This window comes from Plectropomus leopardus, chromosome 6 (genome assembly GCF_026936395.1).
Source record: "Plectropomus leopardus strain MGB_pleo_1.0 chromosome 6, ASM2693639v1, whole genome shotgun sequence".
NCBI lineage: Eukaryota > Metazoa > Chordata > Actinopteri > Perciformes > Serranidae > Plectropomus > Plectropomus leopardus.
In genome coordinates, this window is record NC_142181.1 from 31,851,274 (window position 1) to 31,873,439 (window position 22,166).

General features: G+C 39.6%; 4 protein-coding genes across 5 annotated transcripts in view; 3 read left to right on the top strand and 1 right to left on the bottom strand.

Annotated features, from left to right (window-relative positions):
• cldnj (claudin j) overlaps window positions 1–17,451 on the top strand; it is a 71,182-nt gene extending 53,731 nt beyond the window's left edge. The window contains exons 3-6 of one of the 2 annotated variants that reach the window (XM_088079244.1): window positions 8,531–9,993; window positions 15,262–15,374; window positions 16,277–16,312; window positions 17,339–17,451. In XM_088079244.1, the coding sequence (XP_087935370.1) occupies window positions 8,548–9,183 (636 nt within the window). In that variant the 5' untranslated portion in view covers window positions 8,531–8,547 and the 3' untranslated portion in view covers window positions 9,184–9,993; window positions 15,262–15,374; window positions 16,277–16,312; window positions 17,339–17,451. The remainder of the gene's footprint in view (window positions 1–8,530; window positions 9,994–15,261; window positions 15,375–16,276; window positions 16,313–17,338) is intronic. The other variant, XM_088079245.1, reaches the window with a different exon arrangement.
• LOC121965790 (claudin-like protein ZF-A89) lies at window positions 5,041–6,691 on the top strand. The gene has a single exon (XM_042515911.2). It carries the CDS (start codon window positions 5,168–5,170, stop codon window positions 5,828–5,830), a length of 663 nt encoding a protein of 220 aa, XP_042371845.2. The 5' UTR covers window positions 5,041–5,167; the 3' UTR covers window positions 5,831–6,691.
• On the top strand, window positions 10,012–15,058 carry LOC121964332 (claudin-4). The gene has a single exon (XM_042514544.2). It carries the CDS (start codon window positions 12,511–12,513, stop codon window positions 13,177–13,179), a length of 669 nt encoding a protein of 222 aa, XP_042370478.1. The 5' UTR covers window positions 10,012–12,510; the 3' UTR covers window positions 13,180–15,058.
• On the bottom strand, window positions 16,479–21,283 carry sbds (SBDS ribosome maturation factor). Its single transcript, XM_088079243.1, has 5 exons — window positions 21,046–21,283; window positions 20,756–20,885; window positions 18,995–19,195; window positions 17,572–17,736; window positions 16,479–17,428 (listed from the first exon to the last, which is right to left on the bottom strand). Exons 1-5 carry the CDS (start codon window positions 21,171–21,173, stop codon window positions 17,303–17,305), a joined length of 750 nt encoding a protein of 249 aa, XP_087935369.1. The 5' UTR covers window positions 21,174–21,283; the 3' UTR covers window positions 16,479–17,302.
• Between the last annotated feature and the right edge of the window lie 883 nt (window positions 21,284–22,166).

Sequence of the window (22,166 nt, forward strand, 5' to 3'; positions counted from 1 at the left end):
GACCCCTGTTGACTATAAGCCATGTCTTGTCTCTCTGTGATTGGTCTCGCCTAAGTCATGTGACCATTTTCCATAAAGAAAACACCCCACATTAGCTTTATGTATCTATGAGCCTCGACTTCCCGGCTTTATTTTGACATGAATAAAGAATTACAGGTGATGCTGACTGTTTAGTCTCTGCTAACAGTCTTGCTTGTTGCCATTGCTGATCATTGTCTGAAGATCTGTCTTTGAATGAGGCGACCACCTGAGCAATGCTTCCTGTTTACACCGGTTCACACATGCATCCTGTACATGAATGGTCATGTGGCGTGTTGTAAGGTGTGTTAGTATGGATGGAGATTAGAGCTGCAACGGTGCTAAAACACTCGTATGGACTGGGATCATTTTCCAGAGCTCCCCCTCTTCCCATAACTGATTTGTTCATACCTTAACATGTCCATTGTGTCAGGTGAGAGGAAATGATGCTCTCACTCCACCCTCATGAAAGATATCCATAAAACCAAAGGAAAAGAGCAGCAGTGTTTACTGTACTCTATATCCAGAGCTGAGCTGAGCTGCTCCTGAAAACGTCCACTCAAGGAGAGCCCAGAGTATCCAGTCATGTCCCCAAGCTACCCCAGCCCACCCTCCATCTGTCTGAGAGGTCCAATCTCCTGAAAAAAGACTTCTAATTTTTTTACTGTCCTTCAGTGACCTTCCTTGATGCAACTTTTTGACAGCATTACAAGTTTGTCTCATTTGTTTTAACTAACAAATAGTGAGAACTTCTGAGAAAAACAGTTTTCTTTGCTGGAGGCAAGAGAGAGAGAGAAAGATAAAACATGTGGTGTGAAAACTGGCAAAAAAAAGTCTTTAACAAGAAGAACTAAATGAGAGCAAGCTGTGCAAGAGGGAATTCATTGACTAACAATTGCTTTAAAAGAGGAAACTTGTACAATGCCCTTGATATATTATGAATATACAGTGAAAAATATTTTTCGAATCCTTGTTCAAATATCCAAAGACTTTTTTGTTCATTGAAATCTCTAATTTTTAATAAAACATTTACACAAATGATTTCCTTTTGTGTGTCTATTTTTAAATTTTTGTCTTTTTTTTTTGTTGTTGTTTACATCAACCCTTTATTATCAAGTCACTAGCCCAGAGCAACAAAATGAATGCTTTAGAATAAAAATAGATCTGTAAATTAAGAGTGAACAGAGGGTCAGAGACACTATAAAATGTAGGCTTATGTCAGACAGTTTCAATATAAAGACAACTTGGGGAGAAAATACATCAAATGTCCTATTTTGCTAATTTAAATCAGGTCAGGAGCAGCGAAAGAAGCGTGGCATTTTCTAAATTTTGGTCGTGCTCGCCTGAAAGCAAATCTTATCAGCAGGGCTGAGTAATGCAATGTCACCCAGCTTCTCCTGCTGGCTGATAGAAAGGGACACTGAGGTACATCAGTCTGACGGATTTATTTTTCAAAAACACTGTTTACAGGAAATAAAACTGTTATGGTTTACTATTCAAAGAGGTCTCAACCTAGAAAGTAAAATCAGACATTGCAGAGCGCAGCAGCAGAGTGTATTCATAAACATTCAGCAATGTGTTTGAAATCTTCATGCAGACGTTAAACCAGTTCAACCAGTTTAACAGTGTTAGTGCCAGTCTAACACATTGTAGCCACTTCTATGTATAAGTTTAGTTTCAATAACATGTAAGAGCTGTGCCCTTACACCACCAGCAGTTCATCAGTCTCATACAAATATATATATTTGTTTCTATTTGAATGAAGAAAAGACTAAATAAGTGATTAACGGCACAGAAATTCAACTATGATTGTGAGCTTTGGCTATTCGTTTTTAAGGATAAGACTGTGTAATTCAGCTTTTTTTGTATTGGTCAACAAACCCCAGAAAATAGGACTAAAACCTGCCAAACCTTACAGAAGGAAGTATGTAATTACTGCAAGCTCAGCTAGCACCACTGAGCTAGCTAATGGAACAGCTCAGTCGAGGAGGATGCCATTAATATTTACATCCCACGCTCTCACGAGCACCTTCTCTTGTTTTTGAGGAGATGCATGCTTCCTTCTGCATGGTGATGCGGATACGTGTATTTTTTGGCCACCTAGTTACATTAAACTGGAGAGAAGGCAGACACCTCTACAGGCAATAACAATAATCTATATAAGAGGAAGAACTGTCTCTTTAAAGCTGCAAGTCAGTACGTCCACCAACAGTGTTCAAGTGACAAAGTCCTCTTGTGTCTGTAGTAATTACGAGGTAGTCAGGTGACTTTAACAGTTGCTGTTCATTTCTTGTTTTCCAACAGTTACTGTTGCTTTTTTTTTAACCACAATCATGGCCCATCACCACAAATACATCACAGTCTAACTAAGAAACTGTCAGACCTGTGTCATGTCTGACCTTCATTTTAAGCTTTTTCAAAGCTAGTTTAAAGCACCAAAGGATAAACTTACAAGGAGAATTCATACCATATGCCACAAAATGAGGAGCTAAAGCTGAAAAAATCCAAGTTGTTGAGTAAACAAGTATTTCACTGATGGAAAGATGGTCTTTCCATTAAAGCAGTCTGTCTATGCAGTACTCAAATACTTTATAAATTGGTGCTACATGACCAAAGAAAACAGAAAAGGGGCTGTTGCTCAAAAGGTAGAAAGCCTACAACTACCAGAATGCACTGCACCACAACTGACCAATAAATCCCCTCAGCGGTTGGTGGGACCCTAACTCAAACTGTTGTTTTTCCTTAAATCCATCCAAAAGCCCTTTAAAACCAGTTTCATGTGAAAACGCGGAGCGGGAATAAGGAAAATCTGCGTGTAAATTGTCCACACAGACACGTCCCCCTCAATATTTACAACATGTGCATTTGTCCCCAAGGCTAAAAACTTTATTTTGATGAAACTAAAGACATTTCAACCTTAAACTGATGCAGAAAAGACATACAGTGGTGCATAAAAGAGCACCAGAAGTTAGGAAACTGAGTGTCTGACACTGAATATATCCTTGCCGAGGACCCCAAATCTCTGCTGTTTCATACGTGTCTCCCTAAATTTTAAACAGAATCTATGCCCTCGTGTACAAATACATGTCACTGTATGACATCAAGGAAATGACCTTTGTTATATTCCACAGACATCTAATTATAAATGTAATGTCAGCAGCATGACAGGGTGTTTCACTGGTGTGGACACACCCTGTTGCTACATTTTTTCTGGTTTCACATTCCTCAGTTTGTCCTCTGCCATTAGAGAGAGAATCTGCCTGAACCTGTTTTGGGTTAATGGTAGTTTGCCAAACTCCATGATGTCAGAAAAGACAGTAGACCAAATGCATCATGGTCAGTACTGAATCATTAAAATGTGGAAAATTATTTTTCTACTTTCAGTGTTTAGAGAATGTCAACTTTTTTTTTAGCTTTTTAAAAGCTAGTTGTAAGCACCAAAAGATGTAACCCTCAAGGAAAATGTATATCACATGGCATCAAATCGGGAAGAAAAACTAGAAGAATCAAAGTTGTTTATGGACTGAATCACCTGACATCACGCTAACACTTCGGGGGAGACGACTGGCAATCGTTTTAAATATCAGAGATATCAAACTTGTTAATTTCTCTTGTCATTATAAGCTGTAACTGTAACGTTTAACGATAAAAAGTTAAGCACAGTGCTCCGACCTAACTGACGTCTCTGCTGTGCTTATTTTATGTTCTGTGTTGCTTTGCCAGTCTTTGAAAAACCAGCCGGCACAGAAACTAGACAATGTACAGCAAAACATATTAAACAAACCTAAATAATCAATAGCGGTTGAAGGGTGCACTATATTTGACATATTTTCACAGATGGAGGCTACAGTTGATCATCAGCTCCTGTTTTCTAAAATTACTTTCTTTGTCTGGTCTGTCTGGTGGCTTTGACATAACTTCTTCAGCCCCCTTTGGAATGGGCGAGGTAAAGCAGAGGAAATACTCTGAATATAGCATACGATTAAAACGATATATATATATATATATTTATTTTTTTAGGTGGTTAAAAGCTAACCAATTGAGGCAGCATTTGCTCAGCGCCGTTTCATTTTGTGTGTGTAGCATTGGGGTTTTCTGCCTGAAAGTTATTGTAAACAATTGCTTTGATTCAGTTTTTTAAGTTAACAATGACAGCAAATCTCAAGCACATCTCCATCACTGATGTTAAGTGTGTTTTGAAATATGTCAAAGATGCAGCTGACCTAGTAGTACTGCAGCAGCTAATACAGACCGACATGAGCAAAGACATGGGTTTATAGTCTAAAATCTTGTTTTGCTCAGCTGAGAACAACAGTTTAAACTCGGTCAGGATTCTCTAAATACACACAAAAAAGAAAGCTCTATATGGCAGGAGATGGTCACTCATGTTGATTTTAATTAATAATCTCAAGATGATGTTTGGCCCCAGCCATAACCATTGTGGTTTTTTGGAGCCAGAAGTGGCCATATTTGTGAGAGGCTGGTGCTGTGGAGGAGTGAGGGATGGATGTAGGCGCAGACAGCCTGTCACTCAAGTGGCCCCACCCTTAAATATGCATAACTTTGAGCCCTAAACCTGCACCACATGTGTAGGTTCTGTAAACTTCAAAAATGCCACATATTTCTGTAGTTTTAATGAGTAATTGCACGTTTCCTCTCAAAATAGCTGTCATGCACAATCAGCTGGGATTTATTTTCAGAGTGCACACATAAATACGTGTGTGTAACTTTGGAGACAAATCAGTGTTTGTGTTGACACTGTAGTGTATGACAGGATGGATTGATTTAACGCTCACTGTTTACAGACTTTTGGCCTTTTTGTCAACAATACTGTCTCTCAAACTCCCTGCGCTCCACTCCTCATCCCAACATTTTCAAGTTGGTACATTTTCTGTCATATACATGCTTTTCTGTGTTGAAAGTACCAACAAAAGCGTGCGTAACATGATGCTCATCTCCATCCGAGAAGAGTGAGTGAAACCCCAACCTTTATTGTCCCTGCACACAAAGAATCCTGCACAGCTGGTATTCTTTGGCAGGGCCTCATATGAGTCCTTAATAGGCTCTCACGCCTCTCATTCTTCACTCTGAACATAAACACCTGATCAGCTGCTAATATTCTCTCAGACACACTCTCGGAGACGAGACGATGGCTTCCATGGGGATGCAGATAGCGGGATGCGCCCTGGCCCTCTTTGGCTGGATCGGTGTGCTCATTGTGTGCGGCACACCAATGTGGAGGGTCTCTGCCTTCATTGGCAACAACATTGTGACATCGCAGATCATGTGGGAGGGCCTCTGGATGAGCTGTGTGGTCCAGAGCACGGGACAGATGCAGTGTAAGGTGTACGACTCCATGCTGGCTCTGAGCACCGACCTGCAGGGGGCCCGCGCTCTGGTGGTGGTCTCCATCATTGTAGGCCTTGTCGGGATCCTCGTAGCTTTCGCCGGCGGGAAGTGCACCAACTTCATTCCGGAGGAGAGGGCCAAGGCGAGGGCGTGCGTGGCTGCAGGCGTGCTGCTGATCATCAGTGGGATCCTCTGTCTTATCCCTGTTTCGTGGACCGCTAGCATTATCATCAGGAACTTCTACAACCCGGTGCTCGTGGATGCCCAGAAGAGAGAGCTCGGGGCCTCTCTGTACATCGGCTGGGGGGCCGGGGCGCTGCTGGTCCTGGGAGGAGCGCTTCTGTGTGCCAGCTGTCCCCGCAAAGAGGACGAGACCCCCTCTGTGAAGTACCTCCTAAACCAGCCGGGAGGATACGGCAAAGAGGATTCATTCAGATCCAGTGGGTCAAAGACGTACATTTGAGAATTCAAAAGGGACAAAGAGGACGCAGCTTTTGTCGTCAAGAAGTGAAGGACGTTTAATGAGTTGCTGTGAGACATCAAGAAAAAGGACATACACGCAGACAACCTACAATGAAGGAAAAATGCACTTTGTTCTTAAAAGAGAATCACACTTTTGTATGAAGATGTTTTCTGTCTGAATATTGATGTTTTTCTTCGGTTATGAACATTTATAGGGGGTAGTTTAAGTCTTTGAAACCTAAGAAAAATGTCTTGGTTTCTTTAAAAAAAAAAAAAAAAAAGGCAATGGGCAGCCAAAGAAATACCACTAATGTTCAAGAAACTGAAAATTGCAAAAAGTAGAAAATTAATTGTAATAAGTATACAAAAAATTAGCTGAAATTTTGTTTAAAAAAAAAAGGATGAGGAGGGTTAAAAAATAACAAGGCAAACAAAACTTGAAAAAAATGCATTAAAATTATAATAATTACGCAATGTAATTTAATTATGTATTTATTATCATTATAAATATAATAATTCCCCAGCTTTTTTATTCTGGACATTTTCCCCTGGGTTTTTAAAATTTTTTATATATTTTCTAAATCTACCTACCAAGTAGCTCATTACCTTTTCCCCCATGATTTTGAAAGAAGTTACACCAATTTGCTCAGGGTTCAAAGGGTTAAATACTTGTGAAGGGCGTCTGAAAGCAGCACAAGAAAACTGATGCTGCTCCAGGTTTCAAGTTAAATTATAGAAACTTTGTTTTACATGTTTGGGAAAGTGGTTGAAAAATCGTTTTGTAATTGCACTTTGCACATTTTTGTCCTTAATATTTTGTGATTCTATTTTTCCACAATAAATGACCTTCTGTTATACTGTAGTTTTTCTCATGGTTCTCATTCATGTATTTTTTTAAAGCACCAAACACTGAGAGAACCTGTTTGTCAGGTACTTACCAAAGATCACTTTACGGGGTACAAAGATGGTGACTCAGGGAATCATAATGTTGTTGTCGATCAGCTTATTGAGGCATGACTTTCTTTAAAAGTTTCAACAATTTGCTTTCAACATTTGAAGTATAAGTAAATATTCTTGGAGGAAATAGATTGAAAGGGACTTATCTAAAGATGCTGCAAATGTATCACAAAAGGGTTTTCTGAGAATCTCAAATGTTCGGGGTTTGCATAGACTTTGAAAGATGGTTTTGATTTGAAGGGTCAGTTTTTGCAATCCCGTCAGTGTGCTGGGAGTGTTGTGTTTTCTCGTGTTACTTTATCTGGCTGCTGATCAGAGGGACGAGAGCGTCACATGACTCACAGGAAGCGTCTGAAGAGCTTTAAATGTTCAAAATTTCTCCATGAAGTGTTCCTGTTCTCTCAGTGTTTTACTTTCACATTCACATTTCATGACTCTCTGTCAGGGAATAAATAAATGTTAAGTATCAGTAAAGTCCACGCTGCTTCTTTCCACCAGTAACTTAAAGGGAAGTGAAACATCCTGCACAACACCTCTCAGGTGTCACATTACCAGCTGAGGTGGTTCAGTTCAGTCTGAGCTGGATTTGGAGGTCAGAAATCAATCCCATACTTATGGTGTTGAAATGACGTACAGTTCCCGTTTCCCACTTTAGCAACTCACAAACATCACATAAAGCATATGAAGCAAAGATTAGACACACATTTGTAATTCATTATTCAGAAGGAAAGTGACACTTAAAATAAATGCACAAATTTAACTGACAAAGCTTTTAGTAAAAGATGCTTCTCCTGGTGTCAGACATCGCTGCTCCTCTTACCTTTGGTCATAAAACATTTTGACAAGTTTAAGTTTTTTTTGTTTTTTTTAATTTGCCTCAAGCTGTGTGGAGTCTTCTACTTTAAGCATCTGTCAGTTTAATGTGTATGCGGGTTTTTTTCACAACCTACATTCAAACACTTCCGTAGCAAATAGTGATTTCATACCAGCAGTTATTGTGTGACAGAAGATCACACTTTCTATTTATTTATTTTTCTAAAATTGCCAAAAAAAACCCAAAATAATAATAATAATAATAATAATAATAATAGAGATACAACGTTGAGATATGTCCTTTTCAATTAAAACCCGTATTGTTCACCTGAATTTGTGGCCTCAAGTCATGTATGTAATGTGTGACCTAATTACTTGTCACTGCATTTGTCCTCTGTGACATACTGCTCCCAGTGGACTTTGTCTTAATTACTAGAAATCCCCTTTTTTCATTTGGGAAAAAATGACTTTTGAGATACATGTTTTCAAATCTAAACCCAGATTATTCACCAGAATTTGTTGCCTCCAGTCATCAGCGATGTCTGACCTGATTCCTTGTCATGGTGTTTGTCTTTGGTGACATGCTGTTACCTAGTGGCCATTTGCCTCCATGGCAGGAAAGTCCCTAAATTTTTGTTAAATGACACCAGTTACAGGAAACAGCCTCTTCTTCACGGAGGGAAAAAAAATCTCTGTGGTTTCTGTTATCACAGCTGATACCACAGTTTATCTGCACAATGACACATTGTAATCTCATGTCTGTGTGTCTGTAGCTTTTCTTATCCAGATATTTCTTTTGTTTAAATAAATTCCTCATTAACTTAAGTTGCAGCAGCATTTCAGTGTGCGATAAAAGTGAGATCACATTAGTTCTTAATGACTAAAACCTAAATATTTGTTGTTCCTGTCCTCCCTCTATGTTTCCCAGCAGGGCGTGCACAGTGTCCCATGGCAGTGCAGGAGCTGGGCATCAGCCTGTCCATGATGGGCGTCGCCGGGACGATCCTGATCTGCGCTCTGCCCATGTGGAAGGTGACGGCGTTCATCGGCACCCACCTGGTGGTCATGCAGGTGTTCTGGGAGGGTCTGTGGATGACCTGTGTCAGTGAGTACACGGGTCAACTGCAGTGTAAGCTCTACGATGCTCTGCTGGACCTCTCACCAGACCTCCAGGCGGCCCGTGGCCTCATCTGCATCAGCCTCTTTCTGGGATGTTTGGGATTCCTCATGTTCCTCCTGGGAGCACGCTGCACCAACTGCCTGAGCCACGCGAGGATCAAGGCTCGGGTGGTGCTGAGCTCCGGGGCCATCTTCTGCCTGTCAGCCCTCACCACCATAGTGGCTGTTTCCTGGACGGCCAACTCCATCATCAGGGACTTCCACAACCCGCGTGTCCCTGAGGTGCTGAAGAGGGAGCTCGGAGCGGCCATATATATCGGCTTTGTGACCTCTGGGCTGCTGTTACTTGGGGGAGCCATTCTGTGCACCAGCTGCCCTCCACAGAGGGCCAGGTTCAACTCCGCTGGGTACACACAGGCCAGGACACCCACACACAGCAGCTATGCCATCAAGAACTATGTTTGAACTGAAAAATGATGTCTGAACACGAGTAAACAGAACGCAAATTCCCTCTTACAAGTCTAGTGTGTATGACTAAGGGTGATATATTGGTGACACAATTCGTGTTATTTTGTATTAGAATATTGTATATTAGAAATTGAGTCTAATATAACAAGTATGTTTTCTCTAGTATATAATCACCTGAAAATAAGAATCATTGTGTTCTCGTCACTTTAGAATGAGACGTTTATGTGTACAAAGGGAGCAGGTCCTCATATATGGAGCTCGCCATGTTTCTACAGCAGCCCAGAACAGACAAACCAAACACTGGCTCTAGATGCCATTTGCATTTTTGCTTTGGACACAATAGTTTGCTGCCCATAATGGCTCTTAGCATCAGGAAAACACAGATTTTTAAAACTGAAACTGCTTTATGTAGTGTTTTCACTGGTTGAAATCACTTGATCTGTTTTTTGTTTGTTTGTTGTTTTGTTTTGTTTTTTTTAAAAAACTTCCTGAATGTCTGGATCTTAAATAAGAAAAACGATGTGCTCAGCACCATAAGAAATACACTGATATTGAACATGAAACAGCTTTATTTAGTGTTTTCACCTGTTTTAATCACATGCTTTGATTATTTTGGGGAGGAAGGATCTTTCCAGTTAAAAATCCTCCTTCCTGCCCAGTCCTAGGGGGGCGGGACTTAACCTCAACCTATCAGGCCTCACCTGAACTGACATGAGGCCTGATCAGGGCCTCCTCAGTCTGTCCATTTGTTGGTCTGCAGTTGGTGTGGCTCATCCTCTGCAGCTGTTCACCTGCTGCATTGTTTGAGTAAGTTACTTATATTGGTTGTAGTAACTGCTGTTTCTTTGTTTAATGGGGAACAAGTGCTTTGATTTGATCTAATTATTGTTTTCATTTGTCAGTCAACTATTTATGTAGAAATCCTGTGAGAGGACAACAAACTCATGCTTTAACTGGTTTACCTGTGCAGAGGCTTTTTAAAGGACCCAGCTACCACAGAGTCCAGATTCTGCACTTTCCACAATGTTGTCAGACACTAAAAGTAACAATCTGAGCCTGTCAGTGGCAAAAACAAACACTTTGAGTTGACATAAACTGATGAGGCACAAATGCCATCAGTGGTTACGTTGCAGTCTGTCTCACTGCTGCAACCCTCTCACTCAATACCGGACCAATTTCAAATATCATTTCTAATATCGGTGTCAGTCTTTGTGGCTCTCTACACAGAGGAAACATCAGCAGCCACAGATGCAGACCAAGTACACCCTCATTACCCTGCAACTCGCAGCTTGTAAAAACTTGGTTAAGAATTCTTAAGCCATGTTGGTAATGTATCTCAGCACATAGCAGTTTTTCAGGTATTTTTGTGTTGTTTGTTGGCACATGGAGATGACGAAGATGCACCCTCAAAAAGTCAGTGGAGAGTGATCAGTTGTTTCCCCTCCGGTGTGGGCGAGACTTTAATGAGCTTTGTTTCTATGGTGTTTGGGTGGGCGATGTGTGTCAAATCCACAAGAATGTCAGAATCAAAGGTTTTCCAGTGGAACATTTCAGTGAAATAAGATCATCAATGTTTCTCTGACGCTGTTCAGCTCATTGCACGTCGACTGCTAGTCCAGCATTTACTGATGTATGCTCACTTTTCTTCCTCTGATAACTTAAGATCCAGACATTCAGGAGGAGAGGAATTATCCTCAGAGGTCTCTTCCTCTCCAAAACAAACAGACCAGTGTTTTTACTGGATTTAAACCAGAAAAACCTCTGAGTAAAGCAGTTCTACGTAAAAATAAAAATAAAAAAAATTCTGACGCTGCTCGTCGCGGAGGGGCTCCTAAATATGATGGCTGACACAATAACATGAATGGCTACATTTATTTGAGGATTTTGACTTAACTTTTTCTCACATTTTAGGGAGGATTAAAGGTCAAGTGTGTGGGATTTAGTGCCATCTAGTGGTGAGGTTTCAAGAGTGAAACTTCTTACTCTTGAAACCTGTAACAAAAACACATGATTGTTATTTTCATGTGATTATCCATTAAATAAAACATATTTATCATAGTATATTCCATTTCTGCCAATATATCCCCCAACATCCTACAAACTGGACCTTTACTTCAACATTTTAAGTGAAATTCTTTTTAAGATTTTGTTGTTTTTTTGGGGGTTTTTTTGGTGCATTTTTGCCTTTAATCGATAGGACAGCACAAGTGTAAAAGGGGGGGGGGGGGTGACATGCAGCAAAGGGTTGAGGCGAACCCGTGGTCGCTGGGGCGAGGACACAGCCTCTATAGCGGCACCTGCTTTGTCCACTCAGTCACCAGGCGCCCAAAGATTTTTAGTGAAAATTATGTTAGCATACATCAGGTGCCAGAGTGCAGTAAGCAGCATCAAAATACAGCTTGTTTATCAAAAAAAAGTGCCAGTGGAGGATCCCCCGCACCCCCAACATAGGTCCTAGCTGAGCCCCTAATGTCCTCAAACCCTAGAATGTCCTAAAAGCCTAGAAATATTCTTACATCCTAGAGACCTCCCAAAATTGTAGAAATGTCCTACAATCCTAGAAATATTCTTACATCCTAGAGACTTCCCAAAATTGTAGAAATGTCCTACAATCCTAGAAATGCCCTAAAAATCCTGGAAATGACCTAAAATCCTACAAAAATCTATCTAAAGTCCTGGAAACATCCCAAAATCCTAGAAGTTTTCTTAAATTCTAGAAATGTCCTAAAATCTTAGAAACCTGTATGGGGCTGCTGTGACTGGCCCCTGGGCTCCTGTCATTTTGCAAAAGTGGCCCTCAGGCAGAGTAAGCTTTGTGCCAGCAGCAGAGTAAACATGTGCCAGTGGAAAGGTTTTGCATTCGAATTTGGTTAAATTAGGTGACTTTGTAGCTCTTCCCTAGTAGCTGCACTGCTTCTGTGGGAACATTAAATGTCACTATCAGTAGGAACTCTTTAAATCTGACTCTTCGTCAGAGACACGACACAGTGGCTGATTAATGGGAGCACAGTGGGAGCTTTGTCTCTCGGTCTCTGTAGAAACTGGGAGAAAGGGATTGTTTTGAAACCATGGCAGAGAAAACAGGGATTTCCCTCCTCCGCCCAGCTGCAGCGAGGCCGTGCCTTCTTTTCATAAATTCCAAAGAACTGGTTTCCTCTTTCTGAACAGACATGCAAAACACACTCGCACACACACCTACACAAAAGGTCTCTGCCTCACACATGCACACACACGTCTAAAAAAAAACACACACTCCACCCCGCCGCCAGCTGTTACTGGTTAGGCAGTCGGGCCCTGAGGAGGAGGAGCAGGCAGGCAGGAGTCATGGAGCAGCAGCTGGAGCTCGCGGCCCTCGCTCTGGCCCTCACCGGGTGGCTGTGTGCTGTCCTGACTCGCTGCCTGGCTCTGTGGACGGTGAGCGGCACCCTGGACAACACCACCGCCACTCTGCCGGCCTACTGGGACGGGGTGTGGCTGCAGTGGGATCACTGGGACCTGGCCCACGATGGCAGCCTGCACTGCTCCTTCTACCAGTCTCTCATGTCTCTCTCTGGGAGTTTTCGGACGTGGAGAGCCCTCATCATGGCGGCCATCGGAGCCGGTGCTTTTGCTGTGGTGATTGGAGCAGCGGGGGCGATTTGGTTCCCAAAGCGGGGCCAGATCAAAGTCTTTTCTGGAGCTCTGTTTGTTTTGTCTGGGATCCTGCTGCTGGTTCCCACAGCCTGGACGTGCCACCACACCAGTCAGCCACTGGAGGGCGCTGTGCTGCTGAGGAGAGACTGGGGGCCTGCGCTCTACCTCGGATGGATCTCCTTTGGTCTGATGCTGGTTGGAGGGGCGTTTCTCATCACCAGGTGCCCCACCAGTGAGAGGCCGGAGCCTGAGCAGAGCCGGTACCCGAATCTGGAGGAGGAGGCCAGTCACCCTCTGAGCCGCATCAACAGGACTGCGTTCACAAACAGCCAGTATGAGCGCAGATCAGAGCCCATCTGAGGAGGCTGTGGGGACAGATTTATCTGAGTGGTGAAACTGGAAATTCACCAACATGTGAAAAGACTGAGGACACATTTAACAGCAGAGGACGAGATCTGGCTGCACGTGTTCAGTCACAAAGCACTGAAGTAGAAGCTAGGGGTCGACCGATGTCGGTTTTTCAGGGCCAGTAATACCAATAATTAGTATTTAATGAGACCAATAATATATATTTGGAACCAATTTGCATTTGAAGTAAAAAATAAAAATCTTTCTGTCAGTATTTAGAATTTGGAATATAACAAGCTCCAAGGCAAAACTTTGTTTAAATCAAAAATGAAACATCCGTGATCATACACAGCAAGTTCCCAGCAACTTTTTTTTACAGCCATGTGAAGTTTTAAATAAAAATATAATTAAATAGATGAAAATAGTAAAGTAAACATTCTTCCTATGATGACACTTTCTCTGCACTTTTTAATTAATTAATTGTATTGCCAATCATTGAAATAAAGTGGCGAAACAGATAATCTGCAAAATACCAAATATCGGCCCTGATAATCAGCCAGGCCGATGATCTGTCGACCCCTAGTAGAAGCACTAGTTTTATTGGTGGGGATGTGGGTAGGACTTTGAATTTGCATTCGTTTACCAGTTTCTGTTGGAGCTAACACTGTTTATACTGTTTGAAACTGTCTCAATTTCAGTCCTCATTTCCCTTCTGTGTCACTGTAAAATTATAACTGTTTGCTTGAGTCGAGGCAATTATTGATACTAACTGACATTAAGACATTACAGCCCTCTGATGCTTTTAATTCAACGAAATGCTAAAACTCTTTGAAACCTGGTAAAACTGGCCTAATTTCTTTGAAAATCATGTGAAGAATGCAATGAACAACTTAAAGAAATGACTCAGAAATGAGCAAGAAATTAATAGAAATTACAAGAAAGTTACCTGAAAATTAGCACAAAACAACACTAAGAAAAAACAAACGCTGAAAAACTATATTTATTATGTAAAGATTGGATGTGGACCAAATGCCAAATATTGGCCCTGATAATCCACCTAGCCGATAATCTGTCGAACTCTTAGCACTAGTTTTATTGGTGGGGACGTGGGTAGGACTTTGAATTTGTATTTGTTTATCAGTTTCTGTTGGAGCTAACACACTGTTTGTACCGTTTAAAAATTGTTTTACATTCAGTCCTCATTTCCCCATTGCAATATCACTGTAAAATTATAACTGTTTGCTTGAATTTAGGCAATTATTGATACTAACTGACATTAAGACAATACAGCCCTCTGATGGTTTTAATTCAATGTAATACCTTAACTCTATGAAACCTGGGAAAACTAGCTTGATTTCTTTAAAAATCATGGGAAGAATGCGAAGAGCAACTTAAAGAAATGACCCAGAAATTAGCAAGAAATTTTAAAAGTACAAGAAAATTACCTAAAAAATGAGCATAAAACAACAACAAAAATATGAAAGTAAAAAACAACAACAAGGAAATGGCCTGAAAAGAAATTACAGCAAATATAGAATTATTATTACAAAATAAGTAAACTTTTTAGTAAGTCATTTTCTAAATCTGCTGATTTCTTGCAGTTTGCAGGACATTTCTTACAAACTTGCTCTTTGCTCCCTCATGTTTTTGAAAGAAATCAAACCAATTTGCTCGGGGGTCAAAGGTACCTGTGAAAGGCGTCTGAATGCAGCACAAAAAAAGTGATCCAGGTTTCAAAGATCGTCGACACTGGTCTTAAAACTAAATGTCACTCAGAAACATTGCCTTATGTTAGATTAATGCTTGTTCGTGTTTTTGATTTCTTGTGTTGCGTCTGAGACCAAATCTTCTGCACCAAAGGACACTGGAATAAAAAGCATTTCAAGTGAAATATTTGTTGATCAGTGTCAACTTCTCCCTGTTAAAATTCCTTCAGTGTTCATTGTTCAGGAGGTTTTTACCGGGAGCCCAATTATCCGCTGAGGTACCTTCATCTCTAAAATAAACGGACCAGGTGAAACTGGTAAAAACACTGAATTAAGCAGTTTGACAGTAAAGTTTGACCTTAACAAAAGCGCTTATGTCCCTATCTAGAGCCAGTGTTTGGTGTGTGCATTCTGGGCTGCTGCAGAAACATGGCGGTGCAACACAGCGACCTCTGAGGACGAGGACCCGCTTCCACTGTAGACAGGAACGGCTCGTTGAAGGTAACGAAAACACATGGCCCTAAATCTTGCAGGGATTTAGGGGCCTTGAGCAGTGAGGTTGCAGAATTAAATCTTCTCCTGTGTGCAAAACGTGCAGGAACACCACAGCGGTCAGCTTGACAATGCAAAAATGCAACGGCCCTATCTGGAGACAGGGACATTCTAGTTTGATATTTTTCTTAAATTCAAGTTTATTTTTTATTTGTTTTTAATTAGTTTCACGTTCCAGAGTGGATTTTTTCGTTTCAGTTCAGATCGTGTTTTTTGTTTTTTTTTTAAATACGATGATATTTGTCAAGGGCAAGATTTAATATGATGGAGAATATGATGATATGTTTGTAAAACAACAAACAATACTTTGTGAAGGCAAGTGACTCAGTCATGTTCACATCCCGGCTTCAAAATTAGGCATCAGTGCCTCCTCACGCTCATTGGGTTGACAAATTTGACCAAATTGACCTATCCTGTATATATTTTAGTTTATTTTAGTCATGTAAGTATACAATTTTGTTTGTTTTCGTATTTTTCTTAAGTCTTGTTTTTTGGTTGTTTTTTTTTTTTTTTAAATATCAGTGAACTAAAATGTTTTATGTTATAGAGTGTCATTTGTCCGGTCGTATGCTCAGTGCTTCCCCAACACATGCATTTAGACTAAATCCTACAGTTTATAACTGTAACCTAAATAACACTTCACCTAAAAGTGAAATTTATCTACACTCTCCTCATAGCTGGACTCTAATACTATATTTTTGAACTAAGTGAGCATACGTCTGAATAAATGAGACTTGGATTTAACTGCAGAGTTGTGAGTTTGTAAAAGAATGTTTTGATGTAGTTTTGCAGTTGTTAAACGGCCTCCGATCAATCAGTAAATCAGTGTGTTTTCTGTTTTTTTTTTGTAGAGGCGTGCAGGACAAAGTTTACTTCATGACTAAAAGGTAACACAGCATGACAAAAAGTGATTTACGAAAAGTCATTTTGTGGGTGAAGTGTCACTTTTAAGTTACATCATATTTCTGAGTTCTGCCAAATTGATTTCATTTGTTTTCAGATCAACTTTGTACTTCATGAAAATCAATAAATCAATATGCAAACACAGAAAAATATATTTCATTAGATATTTATTTGCAACAGAGCAATGTCACTCATTATAACAAAATATAAGTTATGGGGTTAAAGAGAATTTTCCATAAAACTGTGATATATTGAGCTCGACTACATGGCACACAAAGTCTGAGGGAAGGCAGAAAAGTTCTTGTTACTGAAAATAAAACAGAATAAATAAGTGACTGCAGGTCTGCATTATTTACTGCCCTGCAAGTTTATAAATGCTCCAATGAATTTCCAAAGATAAATCCCTCCCTGCGTGCCAATCTGGCAAAACTTTTCTTTCAGTTACATAAACTCGGATACAGGAATGACTGAAATTAGAATGAATCTCTCTGAAACCAGAGCAAATTAGTGCGATTTCTTTCAAAAATATGGGGAGGAGGCAACGAGCAACTTAACAACACATGGCCTCAAAAGAAGCTAAATATTAGTAAAAGGTTCAAGAAAATTACCTGAGAATTAGCACAAATGAAAGAAGTAAAAAAACAAACAAGAAAATGTTCTGGAAAAAGTGCAGAAAATGTTAAAATATGTTTTGTTTCTTTTCTGTAACTTGGTTTTAAGTAATTATAATGATTATGAATATAGACCTTTTTTTTATTTCCTACTTTGTGACAATTTTCTTTTCGGTTCATTTTCTCAGTTACCTTTTTAGTAATTTCTTGCAATTTTGTGGAACATTTTTTGCTGCGTTGCCTGATGCCTTTTTCCCATGTTTTTGAGGGTTAAAAAAATATATTGTCTCTTGAATGAGTTTGTGTGCCGCGGTGAAGCGTGTCAGCGGGGAGAAGGTGCAGAGTCCTGACTGGTTCAGATTATTAGAATTTCTCATCTCCCTCCTCCACGTCCTTCAGACTGAGAACCTCCAGAGAGCCGCGGCCTTTCGTCTCGCAGCGGATCAGCTCATCGATCTCCCTGAAGCAGCCGGGATCCACCAGACACACCTGAGGAGGAGGAGGAGGAGGAGGAGGAGGAGGAGGAGGAGGAGGGGAGAAATAAAGGCAGAATGGACATTTTACAAAACAGAAGGTAAAAGTGTGCACCAACAAAAAAAATACACACATTTAAAATCTTCTTGTTTTCTCACCATTTCCAGCTCCTCGTCAAAGTCTTCGCTCTCCACGACCTGCAGCAGCGGCTTCAGCTTCTCCTTCAGCCTCTTGGCCTCCTTCGCCGGCAGCACCAGCCGCAGCCTCATGTGGGCTCTCTGGATCTCCATGGACTCCTTCAGCTGCCGGATCACCTCCAGAGCCTGAACACAGCGACACAGATGAGTTTGATTTAAAAAAACAACAAAAAAACGATCATCACTCCAGGATGAAGTGAAGAAAAAAGCAAAGGTCCACACCTCCGCTCTGAAAGGATTCAGAAGTAAATATAGTAACACGTTTAAGATGTAAAAAGCTACGGTCATTTTTTTGCTATAAAGATGCTGAAAAAGGTGTTCTTGCATTAGTTTTTAAATAGATTAAACTCCACTGGCTCCTCGTTAGAATATTTTAAAATTGTTTTTAAAGCTCCCATTTTTTTGAACAGGCCTGCACTGCAGACTCTCTGTCGTTTAATAATCCTTCACGAGCGCTCAGATCTTCTACTTCCGGGTTTGTAAATGCACGCAGTTATACGCACAAAAAACAACAGGCAGCGCAGCTTTTGTTAACGATGCTCCAAAATTATGGAATATCCTTCCAAATTCTATCAGAGGTGAACTTTTTTTCTTCTCTTTATTCAGAGTGCAATAAATCACAAATTGGAACAATTCAGTCTAACAAAAATTGTAGGGGAGCCACTAAATTAAATAAATTTAAAATGAAAGATCTGTAGACAATTTAAAAAATTAAAGTAATTATAAAAACTATTTTTTAAAAAATGTAAATATTTAAATGAAAACTTAGCAAAAGTAAAAAAAATAATATAAAATTACAAATAAAAAAAATACATATTTAATATGGAGTCAGTATTACAAGACTGCGACATCAGCTGTGTCTATGTTTTCCTATATGGCCTAAAAAGGTTTCAGAGCAAACCAAACAAATTTCTCCAAAATCAGATGGTGTCAAAGGTCTTTAATCCATTAACTTAAAGGTCAAAGGAAGTTTTTCCCTCCATTTAAACAGTATAAACTGTCTAGCTACTAGAGATAGATGAAAACATTTGTTTAGTTTGGCTTAATGTCATACGTATTATTATTATTATTAGTATTATTATTATTATTACCATTATTAATATTAATATTATTTTTTCTCATTCCTACTGGTCTCTGTTCTTTTCTCCTCCACTTATATATTTCTTTTACCATTGACTGTCTTTTTATTGCCTAATATCATTGTCCTTTTTTCTTTATTTTGAAGCACTTTGAGCTGTGTCTCTTGTACAAAAAGTGCTCTATAAATAAAGTTTATTATTAAATGATTAAAAATGCATATATTCGTGGGACAGCAGTTGAGACACCTCCTACACGTGCAAAGAAGCTCTGTGTTGTCTTCAGTGATGAGACTGTCTCTCCTCACCTGCTGTTTGGTGCTCTTGTTGGCCTTGACAGAATAGTGGATGTCCTTCATCGCCCGCTCTATCAGACTGACGGTGTACGGCCTCTTGGTCTCCGGGTTGACGCACTTCTCCGCCACAATCGTCGCAATGTCCCTGAACATCGTCTCCAGCTGAGACTGCCGCTCCTTATCTGACACCTGCAGCTCTCCTTTAGCCAAAATCTGCCCGAGAGAGAAAGAAAAGACAGGAAACGGCAGGTGAGAGGTCTGGAAGTGAAGGTAAAATCTGTGCTGGCTTTACAACACTGGTTCCCAACCTGAGGGTCCCGACCCCCCTTAGGGGCCACCAAAGCTTAGTGCTGGCCCCCTTAATATTAGGGGGTGTAAGAAAACTATTTAAAAATAAATAAATACAAAAGCCCAGATCTCAGCATTTCATTCGTTTCTGTGAAGAAAACTAACCTCAGTTATTATTTTTAAAGTTTATATTATCATTTAAGATATAAACCTAAAATACATCTCACAGGATTAGGGCACAGTGAAGACCTGAACACAAACTTTATTCACAGAGTCTTTAATCTCCACTGAAAAGCCTCGTCCTGCAGTTACAACAACCATAGAGCTAACTGGACAATGGTCGAGCGTCAGGGAGAAGAAAACCCTACATTTAAAAAAAAGAAGCTGCTTTTTAAGCATGTATGGCTGTTAAAAATAAAAAATATACACAAATAAACATAATTGTATGAAAAGTTTGTGAATACATCAGGAAAGCTCATCCTCGGTTTAATATTCACAGGAAATAATCTGATCAAAATTCATCAATTTTGCTCATTGTGGGCAAATTTCCTGCTGTTTGTGACTGTACTCTATCATAGGAGCGTGTATGTACAGTATATATATATATATATATATATATATATATATATATATATGTATGAGGCTCCCTGAGTAATAAACATAATAAACATATTCCACAGTTTTGGCTCTGATAAATGGTGTGATGTTGGAGAATTTTAAAGAAAACATGCTTTTAAAACCCACTTTCAGATTTTGGTGTTCTGAGGGTATTTAAAATAAAATAAAAAAAATTAGTGGAGTAATGTGATGAAATAATACTTTGTTACAGTACTTAAGTATTTCTTGGGACTAACTGCACTTAACTACAGTTTTCATACTTTTGTCAATTCTCATTTTTACCAAACTACATTCGTTACTTACTGCAGAATCAGGAAGAAGGGGCGGACAGATGATTGAAGGAATGGGAGGGCAGGAAAAACTGGATTTTGTTTTATTTAATTCTTAAAGTTTAAAAAAAAAAAAAAGAAAGAAAAAGGACGTTTTTCTTGAAGCTTAATGTAGGCTCCATGTTTAAGGTGGTGTACATGTTCAGAAGAATTCATAATTCTCCCAAAGTTCTGATTTGTTTTGTTTTTTTCTGAAATAGCATTTTTTGTACTTTAGCCTTCAGTAGTTAATTACAATTAATATTATAAGATGACTTTTCATACTTAAGTACACCAAATATCAGATACTTAAGACATTTACTGTAGTATATTCTACTAGGTGAGTTTTACTTCTACCAAAATTTGTTTCTGGTAAGATATGTGTACTTTTACTCAAGTGTGGCTTTCAGGTACTTTATCCACCACTGTGAAAAATATGACAACTATGTCTTCAGTGATTTAAAGTGATTTAAATGTCTCTCCTCTCTCATAAGTAACGGACAGTCCCTGACTGCGGCCACTGTTTGGCTCAGTTTATGTGTTTATTTTTATTTCTGACCTGTTTGCAGATTTCTGTCAGGTCATCTGTCCCAAAAGCTTTGGTGAGGTCTTCTTTCTTCGCCATCTGACCTTTGGACACGTTAACGAAGACTGAGTGTGTCTGCAGGACCTCGTCCAGGTCTTTCTCCCTGCACCAAACCACAACACACACACACACACACACACACACACACACACACAGACAGAGTTAAGAAGAAAACCGGCACATTTCTGTTGACTAAGAGGTGATAAACAACATAATCTGCCGACACTTTAGTCAAATCCTTCAAAGATTTTAAAGTGACTCACGCGCCTGTTCTCCAGCTCATCACTTTGTTTTTGTAGCACGCGATCTCAAACCGCTTCCCTCCTTTCTTCATCCGAACCACCGCGACATTAGTCAGCCGGATCTGATTGGTCGGAGTAAATATTGACATTTTTATTTTTTAATAAGACAGAGTGATCTGTCCCACACGGCTGTGAACACCAAAACAAACAGCTGACAGCTCCGGTGCTGCGCTCGGAGTCCGTTTCCTTAAGTGTCCGCTGAGAAACATCGGTGTAAAAGCAAACGTTCCGCTTCCGTTTTGTTTTCTGCATCCGATTTTTTCATAAATTTGTAACGTATGAGTTAACCCCTTGAATCGTGGGCAAATTGATTTGATTTCTTCCTATGTTTTTGACTGGAAAAACATAGGAAGAAGACGATGAGCAACTTAAGAAGAAATTACCCAGAAATTAGCAAGAAATTATTAAAATGTAGATGAAAATTACTTGAAAATTAGAAAAAATAAACAAACAAACAAGAAACAATAAAATATAGATTTAAAAAAATGAATAAACTAAAAACAACATCAGAGGGAAAGAATGAAATGAAAATCTCCGTATAAATCTCCCTACAAATTATAACAATTACGTAAAATATTTTAAAATATGTAATTATGATCATTATAAGTACATAATTCCACAGACGTGTGTCCCTAGCTTTTATTTTTTCAAACAAACTATCTTTCTAAATTGACTCATTTCTTTCAGTTTGCAAGACATTTCATGGCAATTTACCCCCGGCTTTTCCCTATGTTTAAAAAAAACAAACCAATTTGCGCAGGATACAAAGGTTTAAATACTTTCGGAAGGCATCTGATGTTGATTCAGGCCTCTAAGGGTTAAAATAAGACTTTATTAATCCCACACAGCAAACATTTTAATTTAACATTTACATTTATTTTACAGCAAGGGGTAAATATTGCAGAGTGGGAAATTTCACAGAAATTTTACACATTCAATATAAAGGATATGGATAGATACATATGTAAATATGCATGATTGTAACTAAGTAGAATACATATATAATCTGAGGTCAACATAGTGCAAATTCATTTCGCAGTTACGTCCCTGATGTTATACCGTCTCTTACCGCAGGCGGCGAC

Bases quoted from the DNA above. Each gene is read 5' to 3' on its own strand.
- LOC121965790 (XM_042515911.2), top strand. From the start codon at position 5,168: ATGGCTTCCATGGGGATGCAGATAGCGGGATGCGCCCTGGCCCTCTTT.
- sbds (XM_088079243.1), bottom strand. From the start codon at position 21,173: ATGTCAATATTTACTCCGACCAATCAGATCCGGCTGACTAATGTCGCG. The intron at 19,196-20,755 runs GTCAGAAATAAA...TCTCTCGGGCAG, and splicing joins TGACAGAAATCTGCAAACAG to ATTTTGGCTAAAGGAGAGCT. The intron at 17,429-17,571 runs GTGAGAAAACAA...CCTCCTCCTCAG, and splicing joins TTGACGAGGAGCTGGAAATG to GTGTGTCTGGTGGATCCCGG.
- LOC121964332 (XM_042514544.2), top strand. From the start codon at position 12,511: ATGGAGCAGCAGCTGGAGCTCGCGGCCCTCGCTCTGGCCCTCACCGGG.